Raw genomic sequence first — 16,730 nt, forward strand, 5'->3', positions numbered from 1 at the left:
AAGGTGAGAAGAGTCTTGATTTTAGCAGTTTCACCAGAAGAGGGTTGCTGGCAGATGTTGTGCGAGCTGTCGGAATATTTGGGGCACAGAGCACAGACAGAGCTGGGAGAGCAAGGCCGGAGAGGAGTCGGTAGAAGACGGAAAGACCACCAACCTGCCTGCGGCAAGTGAGTGAAAGGCCCTCGGAGTTAGCTTCATCACGGGAGATTCCAATAATGCTCTCACTAACGACACCATATAAAAAAAACATTTAGTAGATTCAAAGTGTGGAGACAATGATGGGAATTGAAGGAGCATAATCAAATTGTTTAATTTTCCCAGAACAACGTCACAACAATGTAAAACAAATGATGAAAGCTCATAAGGAAGTAGAGATTGTTTCTTCCCAGCTGAAGATGATAAAAACATCCGTACATATTAAATTCCGATACATGTTAAAGATGCTACCACCGATGGTAGCAGTCACCGCGGTGGTACATCTATGTGACTTTACTCATTCACAAGGATGCCATTGAACTTCTGTAACGATATGCTTGAATACCTTCTAAAAGCCCTTTTTGCAATGCTGGCATTGATTTTTGACCAAGTAGACACGATGTGTTGGGTTACGTCAAACACGACAGCAAACCCCTGAACAAGCGTCCTTTATCAATATGGGTATGCGGAGATGGAAATGTAAACCACAAATGTAGTCTGATACTCCACTGAACTATCGTTGGCGTATGACTGAGCTCGTACCCGGAGTGCATATATCCGTGGCTCCAGGAGTTGCCTGGTAGTGAAAATGACCCCTTTCCCAGTGTCGTCCCGTAGGCCGAATGGCATCCCCGCGTCGTTCTGTACAGTGAAGAAGCTCGTTCGTGGATGCATCACATCATCCTAGAAAAAGGGATCGGAAATCTTCACAACAACCAAGTTTGGATATATAAGTTTGCATAGGCAGTGTATTGGGCATACCTCATTGGTGTATCATGGTTTTGTAATGACATTGATCAGTCCTTGATACTTTGCTTCGTGATGGGGATTCTTTTATTTAATGTTCACACATTAACAAAAGTTATTAATTGTGCATTAATCATATTCTTTTGAACAGTGTTTATGTGAATCAAGTCAAATCAATTAATTGTGAACATTGCATCATTAGATTTATTGTGTTTAAAACAAACAAACAGCTATTGTTTCTGCGGTTGCCTCCTGTTGGTTTCACCAGCTCTATGATGGGACAATAAATTTCCAGGAAGGATTTGGTGCTTGATGCAATTCAGACCTCCCAGGGCACTTTCCTGAAATTATGTCATTACTAGCAATGGTACCCGCCCTACGGGCGGGGCTTCAATTGGGAGGCCCAAATGAAAAGGCAAAATATCATAAATTGAAGGCTTTTTTTTTTTTAACGATTTATTTAAACATCCGTTAAATCATATCACACACAAATCATCAAAATCTAAACAGTATTTGTAGAATTTCAATAAAAGTCACATCACTGTTCATATCGGTAAATATTATTCCATCGTGTTTGGAAGAAAAAAAAACTACCCTGGTGGTGGCTTAGCGGTTAGGGTGCCGGCTTGGGATCCTAGGATCCTGGGTTTGAATCCGGGTCAATCACTGAATTAACACCAGGTGGGTTGACTCAGCCTGTCATCCTTCTGAGGTCGGCAAATTGAGTACCAGCTCACTGGTAATTCCCTGTGTGTCGCAAGAGGCGACCAACAGGGTTGACGGCAGGAAGGGCATCCGGCCATAAAACATTGCTTCAAAAAGGGGACCACGGTGCCCGAAAAAGGCCAACCCCTGCTCTGCGGGGAAAAATGGCCTCTAAAGGTGGTTCGTTCATGTTTGGGAAAATTGGAAAAATTGGAAAAAAAATTGGAAAAACAATATAGCCTATTTTACTCCAGGGGGTCCCAGGATTACCCACCCAAAATTTCGTTGCGATCGGTTCAGCCGTTTTTGTGGTATCTGGGAACAGACAGACAGACAGACATTTGGTGAATTATAGTAAGATATGGGGAATTCCGTTTCCTACTTTTTCTCATCGAATGCTGAGGGTGGCCAATATGGTGAGGTTTTTGTCGGTGGGGGACTATCAGTAGACATTGAGGATTTGGAGATGTACCTGCCACATTGGCCAATTATCCAAAAAAGTCTAAGTGATTGGGCTTTGTCAGGGCATTAGTAGAGAAGCCTCTTTGTGCAGCACAGGGATTTCGAGCTTTTGAATATTAAATTCCACCTGCTGGAAGTAGTACAGTCACCATCCTTGTACATAACGGCTGCAGGAAGTCTTTGCTGCCTTTCTTCAACTGTGGCAACATAACTTTCCATTGAAATGTAAAATCTGGGTTCGATACTTCGATTCCCAAAGCGTTCAGACGTAACTAAAAACTGTCATTTTTTGGTTGTGGATGTGAAGTCGCCTTTCCAATTTGCATTTTGATTGTGGATTCTAAAGATCTTGTGCTAAGGCATTGTATGCTGCTTGTAGTTAAAAGAGCAGGGAGCATTACCTGCAGAAGCTGCAAGTGTTACGGTGTGGGTGTGACACAGTCAAGATGGACTACATGACCTCTTCCTGTGTGTTAATTGCTTTGTGATATATGGCATTCTTTTGTAGCTGGACTTGCTTAATTGTAATGAACTTTCATCCTTGCATGATGTCCTGCATTTTTCCCAAGTAGATTTTCCAGCATATGTAACAAGGATATTCAATGTTCTCCAGAGAGACTTTAACAAGTGGCATTTTGGCTTCATTGTACAGTCCTCGCAAAAGTAGAATAAGACCAAAATATTGTTTGTTAAGAATGCTGTTGTTCAAAAGTGTAACACTTTTGGAGAAATACTACCTGCAAGTGAAATATTTCCATCCATAGTTTTTATCTGGAGGTGAATATGTGGTGTGTTTCCAACTAGGCCACCTTGGCTCACCTGGGTGTACGCAACAAGGCGCACGAGGTCCTGGTTTGCTGAGACACCTGATGGCAGAGCCACCAGTTTGTATTCCAGAGCAAATGGGCGTAACGAACATTCCACTTCATTTGAAAGACAAGTTTTCAAGCAAAACCTGACAGAGAAGCAGCGTGAGCAATGGATGGACACATGCATTAGCAGATGAGCTGCCATGAAATCATCCCAGAGAACAGTATTTATGTTTAATGTCTTATTGCACGATTTTATGAATGATAATTGCTGATTTTGAGAATTGAGGAAGTTGAACATTCCTCTACCGTGGAGGTTAAAGTGCTGAGGTGCTGATGGAGTGGTGAGTATGCTGATTAAGGTACCAACTCACCCTGACCGCACATCACGTTGGTAGCCGGCTGGACATGGAGTGTCGATACACTTGTATGTGCCTCTCATGTTGAAGCACATACGGTTTGTCCCACACTGGATGCTTTGCTCTGTGCACTCGTTTATATCTGTATTAAGGGAAGGGTAGAGAAACCATTGAGCAACAAAGAGCTGTTGTGCAGTGTATAAAAAAATGACGAAGTACAGAAATATATCTTAACTAGAACAATGCGACTGTGTCGCCAATATGCCTCCGCATAGTCCCACAACGGGTAGATGCCATCACTTTTCGTATGTATGAGTAGGGGATCATGTTTGTGAAGTTTCATGTTGATCAGATAAGGTTCGTTTTTCTATCCTAGATGGCTGCCAAACCACGTGACCTATGACATGATCATTTACAAACTATATGCAACAGTGCTGTGAGATTATATTTGTAAAATTTCACATCGATAGGGTGAGCGGTTTCAGAGATATAATTATTTAATATTTTCCTTCAATCCAATATGCATGCCAAACCATGTGAACTATGATGTCATAAATTTAATATTTCAATACAAATGGGTCATAGATCATGTGCGTGTGATTGTGCATCATGTGATTTTTGGCTGGTAACTACACTACACTATAACTACACTTCACCTATGATATCATCATTATCATGCTTTTGTTCCCCATTGGGAGTACTTGACAATGTGCGAAGTTTAAAATTTTTCCATTCAGCGGTTTCCGAGAATTTGTTTTTAATTATTTGCTTTTAATCCAAGATGGCTGCCATACCACGTGACCTATGACGTCACAATTATCATAAAAACATTCTGCATAGGTGTCAATCCTATCCTGAAAGTTTAGTCTCAATCGGACATATGGTTGCTGAGAAAAACTAGATTTAGCCCGGACGGATGGAAGGACAACCCAAAAACATAATGCCTCCGGCGACTTTGTCGGCGGGGGCATAAAAACGATAATACAATTTCCATTTTAGATTGCAAATAAAAAGATATATTTACTCCTTATGCAACAATGACACCATCCCCTCGTCCTGCTCCCTCTCAGCTGCCCCCAATCCCTCACACTCCCAGCATCCCCTCATCCCTCATCCTTCAAGCCTCCCGCCCATCCCTTCAGAGATGTCTGTCAAAATATGAACTTGTATGGATTAGACCCTGTTTATTATTATTATACAGCTCATACTCTAGCTTAGAGCTCCATGCTAAAGATGATGAAACAATCTCTCAAATTAATTTCAGATGTGGATATGCTATTGATGATAGAGGAATCGAAAAGGCGTGGAATATCACAAGTCTGTTCAGAGATATGTTAAATCAAACAATAAACACCTCCCAGATTACGATGCTTTGATAGATAATTCTTGTTTCATGTATTTTGATGCTAATAATTTATACTGATGGACAATGTCTCGGTCGATAATATATGGAGGCATCAAATGGAGAAGAGAGAAGAATTATGAAAATTCCTCGTTTCTGAAAATTTTCTTATATCTATAGACAAATAATTAAACAAAACAATAAGTTGGATATTAGTTTTAAGTGGATTTTAAATATCCTGATGAACTCCATAATGCTCATAAAAAATTACCATTTGCTCCTGAAAAAGAAAAAAACAAAAAGAATGGCTCAGCGATTATCAACAATCATTTATTATGAGTACACACAGACCAACAAAAAAAAACTTTAACTACATTATTGAAGTGTGGTGCTACGCACACAACTTGCTTGCCAAAGAGGTAGGCCCCAACGCGTTTGATAACCAAAATAGTCTTTATTAAGAAAGCTCAAACTGTAGCACTGGGCGGGCTCGAGCTTGGAGCCCGCATATATGTGCTGGGGCCACGCCTAGTCCCCGGGCGTGGCCGATCGGTCGATAGGCGGGGCATGCCTTCCAGTTCCCCGCCTGGACGTTCGCGCCACCTGCTGGTGCATTGAATTCGTGTCCTCTTGCTTGTGTCCGCCACATGCGCCCCCCCAGAATTCCCGCGCACCTGAAGGGTGAGTTTGCGGGGAAGCCGGATGACCCGGCCGAAACGCCCCCTGGCGATGGGTGTCGGTCTGGGGGGTGGCGGGACGGCGGGGCTGGGGGGTGCCGGGGGTCCGACCGCCGGGGGGCGGCCTCGACGCGGAGGAAGAGCTGCTGGCGGGGGTGCCGGGGGTCCGACCGCCGGGGGGCGGCTTCAACGCGGAGGCAGAGCCGCTGGCGGGGGGTGGTCCGGATCGAGGTGGGCCGGCTTGAGGCGGTCCACGGAAATGCAATCCAGGGCACCGCCGATGTCGACCGTGAAAAATTTGTCCCCGGTCTCCAACACGCGGAAGGGCCCGTCATACGGGAGCCGTAGCGGTGCCCGGTGGGCGTCGTGCCGGATGAACACGTACTTTGCCGTGCGAAGCTCCGGGGCGATGTGGGAAGGCGGGCAACCGTGGTGTGCCGTTGGCACCGGGGCGAACCTCCGGGCGGTCTCCTGAAGGGCGGAGCGCTGTTGTGCCGCGGACCAAGGAGCCGTGGAGTCGGGGATAAATTCACCCGGTACCCGCAGTGGTTGCCCGAAGACCAACTCCGCTGAGGATGCGCGCAGGTCATCCTTGGGCGCCGTCCTGAGGCCCAGCAGGACCCAGGGGAGTCTGTCGACCCAGCCGCCGTCGCAGAGGCTGGCCCGGAGCGCGGCCTTCATGGAGCGATGAAAGCGCTCGCACAGGCCATTGGCCTGGGGGTGGTAGGCCGTGGTGCGGTGTAGTTTCACCCCGAGCCCTTGCGCCACCGCGGCCCAGAGCTCCGAGGTGAACTGGGGGCCACGGTCGGACGAGATGTCCGAGGGGGCACCGCACCGGGCAACCCAAGTGGCGATAAAGGCTTGCGCCACCACAGCCGCAGACGTCGCCGCCAATGTGATGGCCTCCGGCCACTGTGAGGTGTGGTCGACCATGGTGAGGAGGTGGGTGAACCGTCGCGAGGGGGGCAGAGGTCCCACCAAGTCGACGTGCACGTGGTCGAACCGCCGCTCGGGCACCGTGAACGGGGCCAATGGTGCCTGAGTGTGGCGGTGGACCTTTGTGCGCTGGCACGCGAGGCACATCCTGGCCCAGTCGCGGACGTCCTTCCGGAGGCCATGCCAGATGAACTTTGCCCCGACGAGTTTCTGGGATGCCCTCGCGCCAGGGTGGGACAGGCCGTGGATGGCGTCGAACACCGGGCGCTGCCAGCCAGCGGGCATGATTGGGCGAGGCCGGCCGAGGGAGACGTCGCATAGGAGGGCCGTGCCCACGACGTCGAACGGCACCTCGGTGACGCGGAGGCCCGTGATGGTGGTCCGCAAGGCCTGGACGCCGGGGTCGGCGGTCTGGGCCTCCGCCATCCGGGCATAGTCGACCCCGAGGTGGACCGCATGCACGACAGACCGGGAAAGGGAATCCGCCACCGGGTTGTCCTTACCCGCCACGTGACGGATGTCCGTCGTGTACTCAGACACGGCAGAGAGGTGGCGCTGCTGCCGTGCCGACCATGGCTCGGCGACCTTGGCCATCGCGAACACAAGGGGCTTGTGGTCAACGAAGGCCATGAACGGGCGGCCTTCCAGCAGATGGCGTAAGTGTCGGACCGCCAGGTGGAGTCCGAACAACTCACGGTCGAAGGTGCTGTACCGGCGTTCGTGCGGGCGAAGCTGCCGGCTGAAAAACGCCAGAGGTTGCCAAGCACCACGCACCCATTGCTCGTGCACCGCGCCCACCACGTAATCCGACGCGTCGGTGGTGAGGGCGATCGGTGCATCGGGTGCGCCAGCATGGTGGCGTCGGCCAGAGCCAGCTTTGCGCCCGCGAACGCCGCGGCCATCGGCTCCGACCATGCGATGTCACCTTTGCCCGGCTTGCCCCGGAGGGCCTCGTGCAAGGGGCGGAGGAGCTGGGCGACGTGGGGCACAAAGCGGTGGTAAAAGTTCACCTTGCCCAGGAACTCCTGGAGCCCCTTGACCGTGCGGGGGCGTGGGAAATCCCTGACCGCCTCCACCTTGGCCGGTAACGGGACGGCCCCGTGCTCGGTGATGCGGTGCCCCAAGAAGTCGATGATGGTGACACCGAAACGGCACTTGGCAGGGTTGATGATTAGGCCATGCTGGCCCAGGCGTTCGAATAGCGTGCGGAGGTGGAGCAGGTGGTCTTCCCGGGACACGCTCGCGACTAGGATGTCGTCCAGGTAGACGAACAGGAAAGGTAAGTCATGCAAGACGCTATCCATAAGCCGCTGGAACGCCTGAGCCGCATTCTTCAACCCGAAGGGCATCCTCAGAAATTCGAAGAGGCCGAAAGGAGTGATGCCGGCCGTCTTCGGGACGTCGACTGGTTGGACGGGGACCCGATGGTAGCCCCGGATGAGGTCCACCTTCGAAAACACGGTCGTGTTGGCCAACCGGGTGGAAAAGTCCTGAATGTGCGGGACCGGGTAGCGGTCGGGGGTGGTGGCATCGTTGAGCCGGCGGTAGTCCCCGCACGGCCGCCACCCCCCGCCGGGCTTTGGCACAATGTGCAGCGGGGAAGCCCAAGCGCTGTTGGAGCGCCGTACGATCCCCAGCCGCTCCAGCGTGGCGAACTCCGCTTTCGCCACGGCGAACTTCGTGGGCTCGAGTCGGCGTGCCCGGGCATAGACCGGCGGCCCGACCATGGGGATGTGATGCTCCACCCCGTGTTTAATGGCCACCGCTGAAAAGATGGGCGGCGTGAGGGCCGGGAAACTAGCGAGGAGGCGGGTAAAGTCGTCCGCTGCCGGAAGCGTGCAAACTAAACTCGCCGGGACGGAACCCTCCAGCAAGCCGCTTGGCAAGCCGCTCGGTGAGCCGCTCAGTGAGCCGCTCAACGAGCTGCTCAGCGAACAAGCGAGTGAGCTAAAGGTTTCGGCCTGGACGAGCCGTTTGTGCTTTACGTCGACCAACAACCCATTCGCACATAGGAAGTCCGCACCGAGCAATGCCATCGGCACGCTGGCGGTCACGAACGACCATTGAAAGCGTTGCCCGCCGAACCGCAGGGAGAGGCAGCGCTTCCCGAACGTGCGGATGGGTGTACCGTTGGCGGCAAGCAACGCGGACAAGCGAGTGAGCTAAAGGTTTCGGCCTGGACGAGCCGTTTGTGCTTTACGTCGACCAACAACCCATTCGCACATAGGAAGTCCGCACCGAGCAATGCCATCGGCACGCTGGCGGTCACGAACGACCATTGAAAGCATTGCCCGCCGAACCGCAGGGAGAGGCAGCGCTTCCCGAACGTGCGGATGGGTGTACCGTTGGCGGCAAGCAACGCGGGGCCCCGGCCCGCGGTTCGCTTGTCGGACCTGTCGACTGGGATGACGCTTACCTGCGCTCCTGTATCGCAGAGGAAACGGCGCCTGGACAAGGTGTCCGTGATAAAGAGGAGGCTGCCGGAATGGCCGACGCTCAGGGCTGCTACCGAGCCGTGCCGACTGTGTCCAAAACCCGGTAGTTTTCCGACTTGTCAAACGAGCATGGAGGCTGGAGGGCAACACTTCCTAGCCTTGTGGCCGAACCTGGCGTGGTAAGAGCACCAGGCCTGCGGCGGCGGGGGCTTCGGCGGCCGCGGTTTTCTCGGCAGCGGTGGTGGTGGTGGGCGGGGCGCGGCAGCGGCCACGAGGGATGCAGCAGCATCAGCCTCGGGATCCACGACGGCCGCACCTTAACCCGACCGCGTGTCGCAAGCCGCGAAGAACTTGTCGGCCTCTACAGCCAGGGCGCGGGGTTCTTTTATTTTGGAACCGGCCAGCGCGAGGCATACCTGTGCAGGTAGCTGGCGTAGGAAAAGCGCCCGAAATAAGAAATCCGGGGCTTGGTCACCCAGCAACGACAGCATATGATCCATCCGCACGGATGGTCGTGTGTCGCCGAGTTCGGGAAGGTCCAGGAGGCGGTCGGCCCGTTCGATCTCCGTGAGGCCGAACGTGGCGATGAGGAGACGTTTGAGCGCCCTGTACTTGTGGTCGGCCGGCGGGTGCCGCAGGATGGACACGACTCGGGCGGCAGTGCCGGGCCCGAGGGAGGCGACCACGTGGTAGTAACGGGTCTCGTCCGCCGCTATGCCTCGAAGCTGAAATTGTGCTTCGGCCTGCACGAACCACACATCGGCCTGTGCTTCCCAAAACTCTGGGAGTTTTACCGTGACGGCGTTGTTGGCCATGGCGCGTTCGGTGGACAGCAACGGCTGAACCAATCGGGGTCACCAGTGAAGTGTGGTGCTACGCACACAACTTGCTTGCCAAAGAGGTAGGCCACAACGCGTTTGATAACCAAAAGAGTCTTTATTAAGAAAGCTCAAACTGTAGCACTGGGCGGGCTCGAGCTTGGAGCCCGCATATATGTGCTGGGGCCACGCCTAGTCCCCGGGCGTGGCCGATCGGTCGATAGGCGGGGCATGCCTTCCAGTTCCCCGCCTGGACGTTCGCTCCACCTGCTGGTGCGTTGAATTCGTGTCCTCTTGCTTGTGTCCGCCACATTATACGATAAAGGCAATTACGTTTTACACCAAAGAAACCTGAGGCAATATCTATCAGATGGATTGAGAATGAAGAAAATTCACAGAATATTAAACTTTAATAAAAGCCATTGGTTGAAAAACTGTATTGATTTCAATACCCAGATGTGGACAGTCACTAAAACTGACTTCGAGAAAGTCTTTTATAAGTTAATAAATAATATTGTATTTGGTAAGACAATGGAAAATGTAATAAAACACACAAAACATGACTTGCTCCATCTTGGGAACAATCATCTAAATTGATTAATAAACCCAGCTTTAAACGAGTGGCGGCGTTCTCTGAGAACTTTTGTGCTATTCATAAAGAAAAGCATTGTGATGGATAACCACATTTGTGTAGGAACATCAGTTCTTGACTTATCCTCGTTTTTAATGTATGACTATTTCTACAAAAGCTTCAAGAAGAAATACGATGCAAATGTTTTCTTGTCATATATGGACACAGAGAGTTTTTACGGTGTAGCCTATAGGGCAGGGGTCAGGAACCTTTTTGACTGGGAGAGCCATAAAAGCCAAATATTTCTAAGTATATTTCATTGAGAGCCATATAGTATTTTTAACGTATAATAAATTAAATATGTCTTACTTTTAATGCGACTTCTGGTGCTGCATGGTTTTGCTGATGGCCTTGTAGTCTGGTTCATACGTGGTGAGGTTGAGCTTCATGCAGGCGTTGAGGCTTCCATCAGTTAAACGTGAGCGTAGGTTGGTCTTAATGTTCCTCATATGCGAGAATGACTGCTCACATGCATATGTAGAGCCAAGCATGGTCAATACGGCAATACTCACACGCTGCATTGTGTGGTATGTCACAGGAAGCTCGTTCCAAGTTTTAAGAATCAGCTGGTCTTCAGGTTGAAGATTTTGCATTTCTGTCCACTTGTGTTCCCTCGCCAGCTCTGCTCGCTGTCGCGCAAGACTTTCCAACTCTCCATTAAGTGACTTGAACTTACTCATCCACATGTCTGATGCCTTCAGGTCAGCAACTTCCAGCTCAAAGTCTCCGATAGAGACCCCGGGGATGCATGTCAGGTCGATTTTGTCCACTGCACACTCATGTGGATGAGTGATGAACTTGAAAAGACCAGTGCGCGCACGAAATTCTCCAAAACGTGCTTTGAATGACTGCAGGAGATTGGACGTAAAGCCAGCTAGCTGCTGGAGATCCAGATGTTGAGTGGAGTCACTTGCTAAGCATGCATCTCTAAATTGTTGCAGTCTTTCAAAGTGCAGAAGACGACCTGTTTCAATGTCCCTGAGAAAGACTTCCAGCTTGCTTTCAAATGCAAACACTGCTTGTTGAAGGGATGAGATTGTATTTCCAATACCTTGCATTTTCACATTGAGCTGGTTCAGATGGCCAGTTATGTCCACGAGATAGTGAAACTGCAGGAGCCAGTCAGTGTTGTCTAGCTCAGGATGCTTGACGCCTTTCATTTCAAGAAAAGTCCGGATTTCACTCAGGCAAGCTGCAAAACGGCTGAGCACCTTCCCCCTTGACAACCAACGCACGTTGCTGTGTAAAAGCAGACCGGGATAATGATTCCCAACTTCTTCTAACAGAGCTTTAAACTGGCGATCATTTAAAGCTCGGGCAACAATAAAGTTGACCACTCGAATGACCAGCGACATCACCTCACCAAGCTCCTGGCCACACGTCTGAGCGCAAAGCGCCTCCTGGTGCAGGATGCAATGAAAACTTAGGATGGCTCTCTTTTCATGTTCACGGAAAAGCGCTACAAATCCTTTGTTCTTCCCCAACATACAGGGTGCACCATCAGTACAGACAGAAACTAGAACGGGCACTCGGTAGAGCGCATACCTTCGCCGCAGCTACTTTTGTTGCCAAAATAAAAGACTACAAGATCTGTGTAGCAAAGCATTTTGGCATTAGTTTCATACAAATTGGACACAAATTGACCGCGCTATGGTAAAAAGACGATTTTGACCTTTTCATGACCTTGACCTTGACCTTTGACCCGATCGATTCCAAAATCTAATCAAATGGTTCCCGGATAATAACCTATCATCCCACCAAATTTCATGCGAATCGGTTGAATACTTTTTGAGTTATGCGAATAACATACACACACACACACACACAGACATACAAATAAATACACAGCGATCAAAACATAACCTTCCGCTTTTGCGAAGGTAATAAGTTTATCCATCGGTAGTTTTTTTTCTTTAGCAAACTCCATGAAAGACGTGAATAAATCCTCTCCTCTTGTTGTCCCTTTCATTGGCAAAACAGCCAAGCTTTCCTCACGCAGTGTGTCACCTGCAGCATACCTGGCAATTATACTGCACTGAGATAGATGGCTAACGTCTGTTGACTCATCTAACGCGAGAGAAAAGTATGTCCCGGCGTTTATGTCCTTAATTTGTGTTTCCTCGACTTGATTTGTCATCATGATGCTACGATCGTGCACAGTTCTTGCTGACAGGGGCATGTCTTTTATTCGTTTGATTATCTTGTCTTTATTTGGGAAGTCATCAAACAGTTCATTGGCCACATCAAGCATGAATGTTTTGGCATACTCGCCATCTGTGAATGGCTTTCCATTCCTTACTATTGCCAAAGCACCCGCAAAGCTAGCGGAATTCCCGTCATCTTGCTTGGTCCACACACGTAGTTGCTGCTGACTCGTCTGCACTCTCCGCTGTAGCTCCTCGCATGCCCTTTTCCTGCTGTCCCCCGCTGGATATTTTGATGCAAATGAAGCATGGTGCGTATCGAAGTGCCGCTTTATATGTGACCGTTTCATCGATGCAATTTTATCATTGCATATTAGACATACCGCAGATCCTGCTCTCTCACCAAATGCAAATTCCTCTGTCCACGCAGCCTGGAATGTACGGTAATCATCGTCTTTTTTTCTTTTCGCCATCTTTTCCGTTACAAGGGTTGAAGCGGATAAACTAGTTGGCTATCTGATAAAATTGATTTCTTCACCTTTACAATGACGCGGACATGCTCGCGAGCCATTGGTTCCCGACCCGACCCACGGGTGACCCGTGACCCGTGAAATTTATCTTCAAAACTAATTTCTGTTTACTTTAAAATGACACAGTATTATTAAGAAATATCACAAGTATTTTAAAATCAGTTCCAAACTGATTTTTTTTTTTTTTTTTTCAACTCAAAATTGTCTGGGGGCCATATGCCGTCACCGGAAGAGCCATATATGGCTCGCGAGCCATAGATTCCCGACCGCTGCTATAGGGCAAAGCCATCTAGAACAGTGTTTTTGTATGTATGTATGTATGCACAGTATGTCCCCTCAAACGTACACCAGTCAGAGCTGAGGACCTGGTCACAAGACAGGGGTGATGTGATGTCGTTACGGCGGTACAACTGCTGACTCCACACACCGCCATTTTGATTCCTTTGCCGCTCAGGCCGGACATATTGTTGAACCTATCATCGAAGTTGAACCTTTATGTTTTTCATTCCATGTGAAACACAAACCCGTGAAACACATGAAGTAAAACACGTGAAAATAACGATCTTTTATAATACTCGATTGTTATCGTGGCTGTGGTTGTTGTTGTTTGTGGGTTGGTTCTGTGTAGTTTTATATATTTTTCTATTGCTTTGCAAAATATCACGACTGTATATATAATTTTGTATGCTCATTCTGTGTCCTTCTAAAGGGTTTTTACTGTCGTGGAATAATAAATGTTTCCGTTCAAAATTCTGTGTGAATAAACCATACATTAGCGCTTCTTCCTCTTCTTCAAACTGACAAAGAGGCTTCAAGAACTGGCAAATTCGTGATTAAACAGACGATTTTTTTTTACGGCGTAGATGTTTGGTTCCTGTGTTTACAGCGTTTGCCTCTCCGTATGTATGTATGTATCATGTACGTGCCTCACATATTTATCCTACATATTGGGTGAGTTTTATAGCCGACAATTATGCCTCTGAAAGGTAGAATGTCATGCCATTTGGCTTTGCCAGTTATTTTCACACTTGATGATTGGGGGGGTGGGGGGGGGGGACTGAAGTTATGACAACAGGGTGATGATATATGACAGGGGGGGTGCATGCCCCCCAAATCATATATAATCAAGACTAACTTTGATTAAGGGCTCGTCAAGCATTGAAGCATTTCCTATGACTGCCTCCAACCACCCTATGCCTGGTGTTGGCTTGATGGTTAGGGTGGAGAGCTGGGATCCTCGGGTCCTGAGTTGGAATCCTGGTCAGCTGTTGAATTAATACCAGGTGGGGTTGACTCAGCCTGTCATCCTTCCGAGGTGGGCAAAATGAGTACCAACTCACTGGGCCCTCTCTCAAGGAGGTTGGTGGTAGGATTTGCTCTCCGGCTGCCATAAAACACCTCATTCCGTAACACACACACACAGTGGTGTGTGTCGGGATGGTGCTGAGGTCACTTTGATAGTGTTGACTAACTGACCAACATATAGAATAAACCAGTGTCTAAATGCAATCTCTTCACTTCCATGGTGACAGACAGCTTAGAGACTTAGAATACTTCAAAATAATTTAATACTTACATTATTTGCTAACTGCTATCTCCACCCAGGTCATACTATCCTCCTCAACTAAAGTATCAAACCAGCCTGGCTACGCCGCTGCTAGACTTTCGGTCTTGTTTTTATTGGAAATCAAGATGGAAGATGTTATTAAGATTATGGCACATGACATAAGCATGTATGAGACAAGAAACTACAAAAAAAATAGCGATCGTTTTTTCTCTGCAAAAAAAAAAGTTGTTGGAAAATTTAAATAGGAGTTGGCTAGACAGATAATGAGTGAATTTGTTGGATTAAAAGAAAAGTTTTATAACCATGGCGATTCCAAATGTGATACGTTGAAGGGGATTAAGAAGAATGTAATGAAGTTATCATAAATTTTGAACTTTATTACAAAAATTGAGCAATTTTAACAAAGAAGAGTACAGAAAGATGAATAGTATTGTAAGTTATAAACATCAGACACTGTGTATTCAGAGCAAGTAAATAAGAAAACATTGCTAAGATTGTCGTGTCCATTTTGACTGTGTCACAAAGGATTTTCCTATCACGCGAACCCGGGTTACACTCCCCCTAAAATAGATTAATTAATTATGTAAAATAATTAAGATCATGGGGCAACCCGGGTTACCGTGTGGTGGATCAAATAAAGATTTAATGAAAATAAATGCAAAGACAATACAATGTATGTGAGGTAAAAAAACTATTTCCTAAATTGAGATGTCTCCAATCAGACTCGTATACAAACGAGGGGAAAACGAAAGTAAAAGAAAATAAATTATGCTGTGGTAATCGGCCGACACTCAGCTTTGCGTCCCCAAATGGCTGGTAAGGCTTGCAAGTCGTTCGTCGCCTCCAAACCACCGCACGGGAAACACACAAATGGCACGGAGTCGCACTCCTCGACATCCAGAGGAAACACGACACGGACCCAGTCCACCACCGACATCGATCCTGTACCTTATAGTTCAGACTGTCCAGAACCGCTGTTTCTCACCAGCCATTTTCCAAGAGCACACACAAACCAAATATCACACGCCGCCGAGCCAACCGAATCCAAGACAACGGAGAGATAGCGAAGCGACCATCACCACGCATGACCCAGATCAAGAGAGCAAGATAAAAATGTGACCGTCTTCAACAAAATGTCAGGACCAAGAGAGTCAAAATGGCAAGACCTCATTACCTTTCCTCAGATCTCGAATGTTCCACGATGACGTCACACTCTGTCCAATCACCGAGTTCTACTCAATCATCCCATCGCACCTTCACCAATCACGAAGGCCGTGGCGTGGCCTCTCCGTCACGAGTCGTGGGGGGTGGGAGGGGGTGGAGTTTAATCTCTCTCTGAATGTTCGCGTGATGTCGAAGGCCATGAGGCGGGGCTTGATTGGCACAATCGGCAAATGTGCTGGGTGTTGGTTAGCCCTGGTGGCGTTGTAAAGTGAATGGAGTCATTTGTTATAGTTGTGGTTTGGCAGGCGTTTTAATTGTAATAAAGACAGAAGTAAGATCACAGGAGGCAAACACATACAGGGGAATTTAACCTTACAGACCCTACCTAGATAGCACAACTCCACTCCTCCGTCTAGAAACACCCAAACACTTAACCGGACATTCGGCTCTACTTATGTACATAAAGATGGGTTTTTCTTCTTCGCGACAATCGGAGCTTGCTAATCTACACATTCTGAACTTTCTTTTAGTATTTCTTCATTTACCCCCACAAACGTGACAATATTAATACTTTGCCTTATGGATACAAGTGCCAAAACATCGATGATTTGTTAATGAGAATAAGCAATTGCTTCTACTGATGAAGTTTTACTCCATTTTAATGGATATTGTCAAATAGTCAAATAGTTATTCCCCACTTCCCTAATCACTTCAATATTAAATGGCCATGGCCTCACAATCCCCAATCTCTCCCCGCCCACCCTGTCCCTTCCCCACCTCTTCAATCGCATCTTACCCACCAGGTCTTCAAAACAGCTGTTCACCGACATCTGAGATCATACCCCCAAAACCATGACATTTTTGATAATCGCTAACCCCCAAGATCCCCTCCTTCCATATTTCCAGTTTTTCATTCCTGAGAGTTTGCTTCTATATCCTTCTTGTCCACCACATGCTTTCTGCCCTACCACTCAATTCCTCCCTACAACCTCTATTTGTCCAAATCTCCCTATATTTTGTCCTTCAACCCTGCTGTTGGTGTCCCCCCTCTTTCTACTGTTCCTTTTATGTTGTATCCTGATGCGTTGAATGTTCTAGCTCTTCCATGAGCATTGTCTTCGTATACAATTATATATAAAAAGAGGTGAGAAACATGCAAATGTGGAAAAATATGATACAACAGGTGAGAGATATTATGCAGCAGTTGAG

General features: G+C 48.3%; 1 protein-coding gene across 3 annotated transcripts in view; it reads right to left on the reverse strand.

Moving 5' to 3' along the window:
- Window positions 1-291: 291 nt before the first annotated feature.
- HMCN1 (hemicentin 1) overlaps window positions 292-16,730 on the reverse strand; it is a 451,947-nt gene continuing 435,508 nt past the window's right edge. For all 3 annotated transcript variants that reach the window (XM_078783554.1, XM_078783553.1, XM_068124884.2), the window contains 3 exons: window positions 3,293-3,419; window positions 2,929-3,064; window positions 292-879 (listed from right to left, as the gene is read on the reverse strand). In XM_078783554.1, coding sequence (XP_078639680.1) covers window positions 649-879; window positions 2,929-3,064; window positions 3,293-3,419 — 494 coding nt within the window. In that variant the 3' untranslated portion in view covers window positions 292-648. The remainder of the gene's footprint in view (window positions 880-2,928; window positions 3,065-3,292; window positions 3,420-16,730) is intronic.

Source organism: Myxine glutinosa, chromosome 8 (genome assembly GCF_964187855.1).
Source record: "Myxine glutinosa chromosome 8, kmMyxGlut1.1, whole genome shotgun sequence".
NCBI classification, from domain to species: domain Eukaryota; kingdom Metazoa; phylum Chordata; class Myxini; order Myxiniformes; family Myxinidae; genus Myxine; species Myxine glutinosa.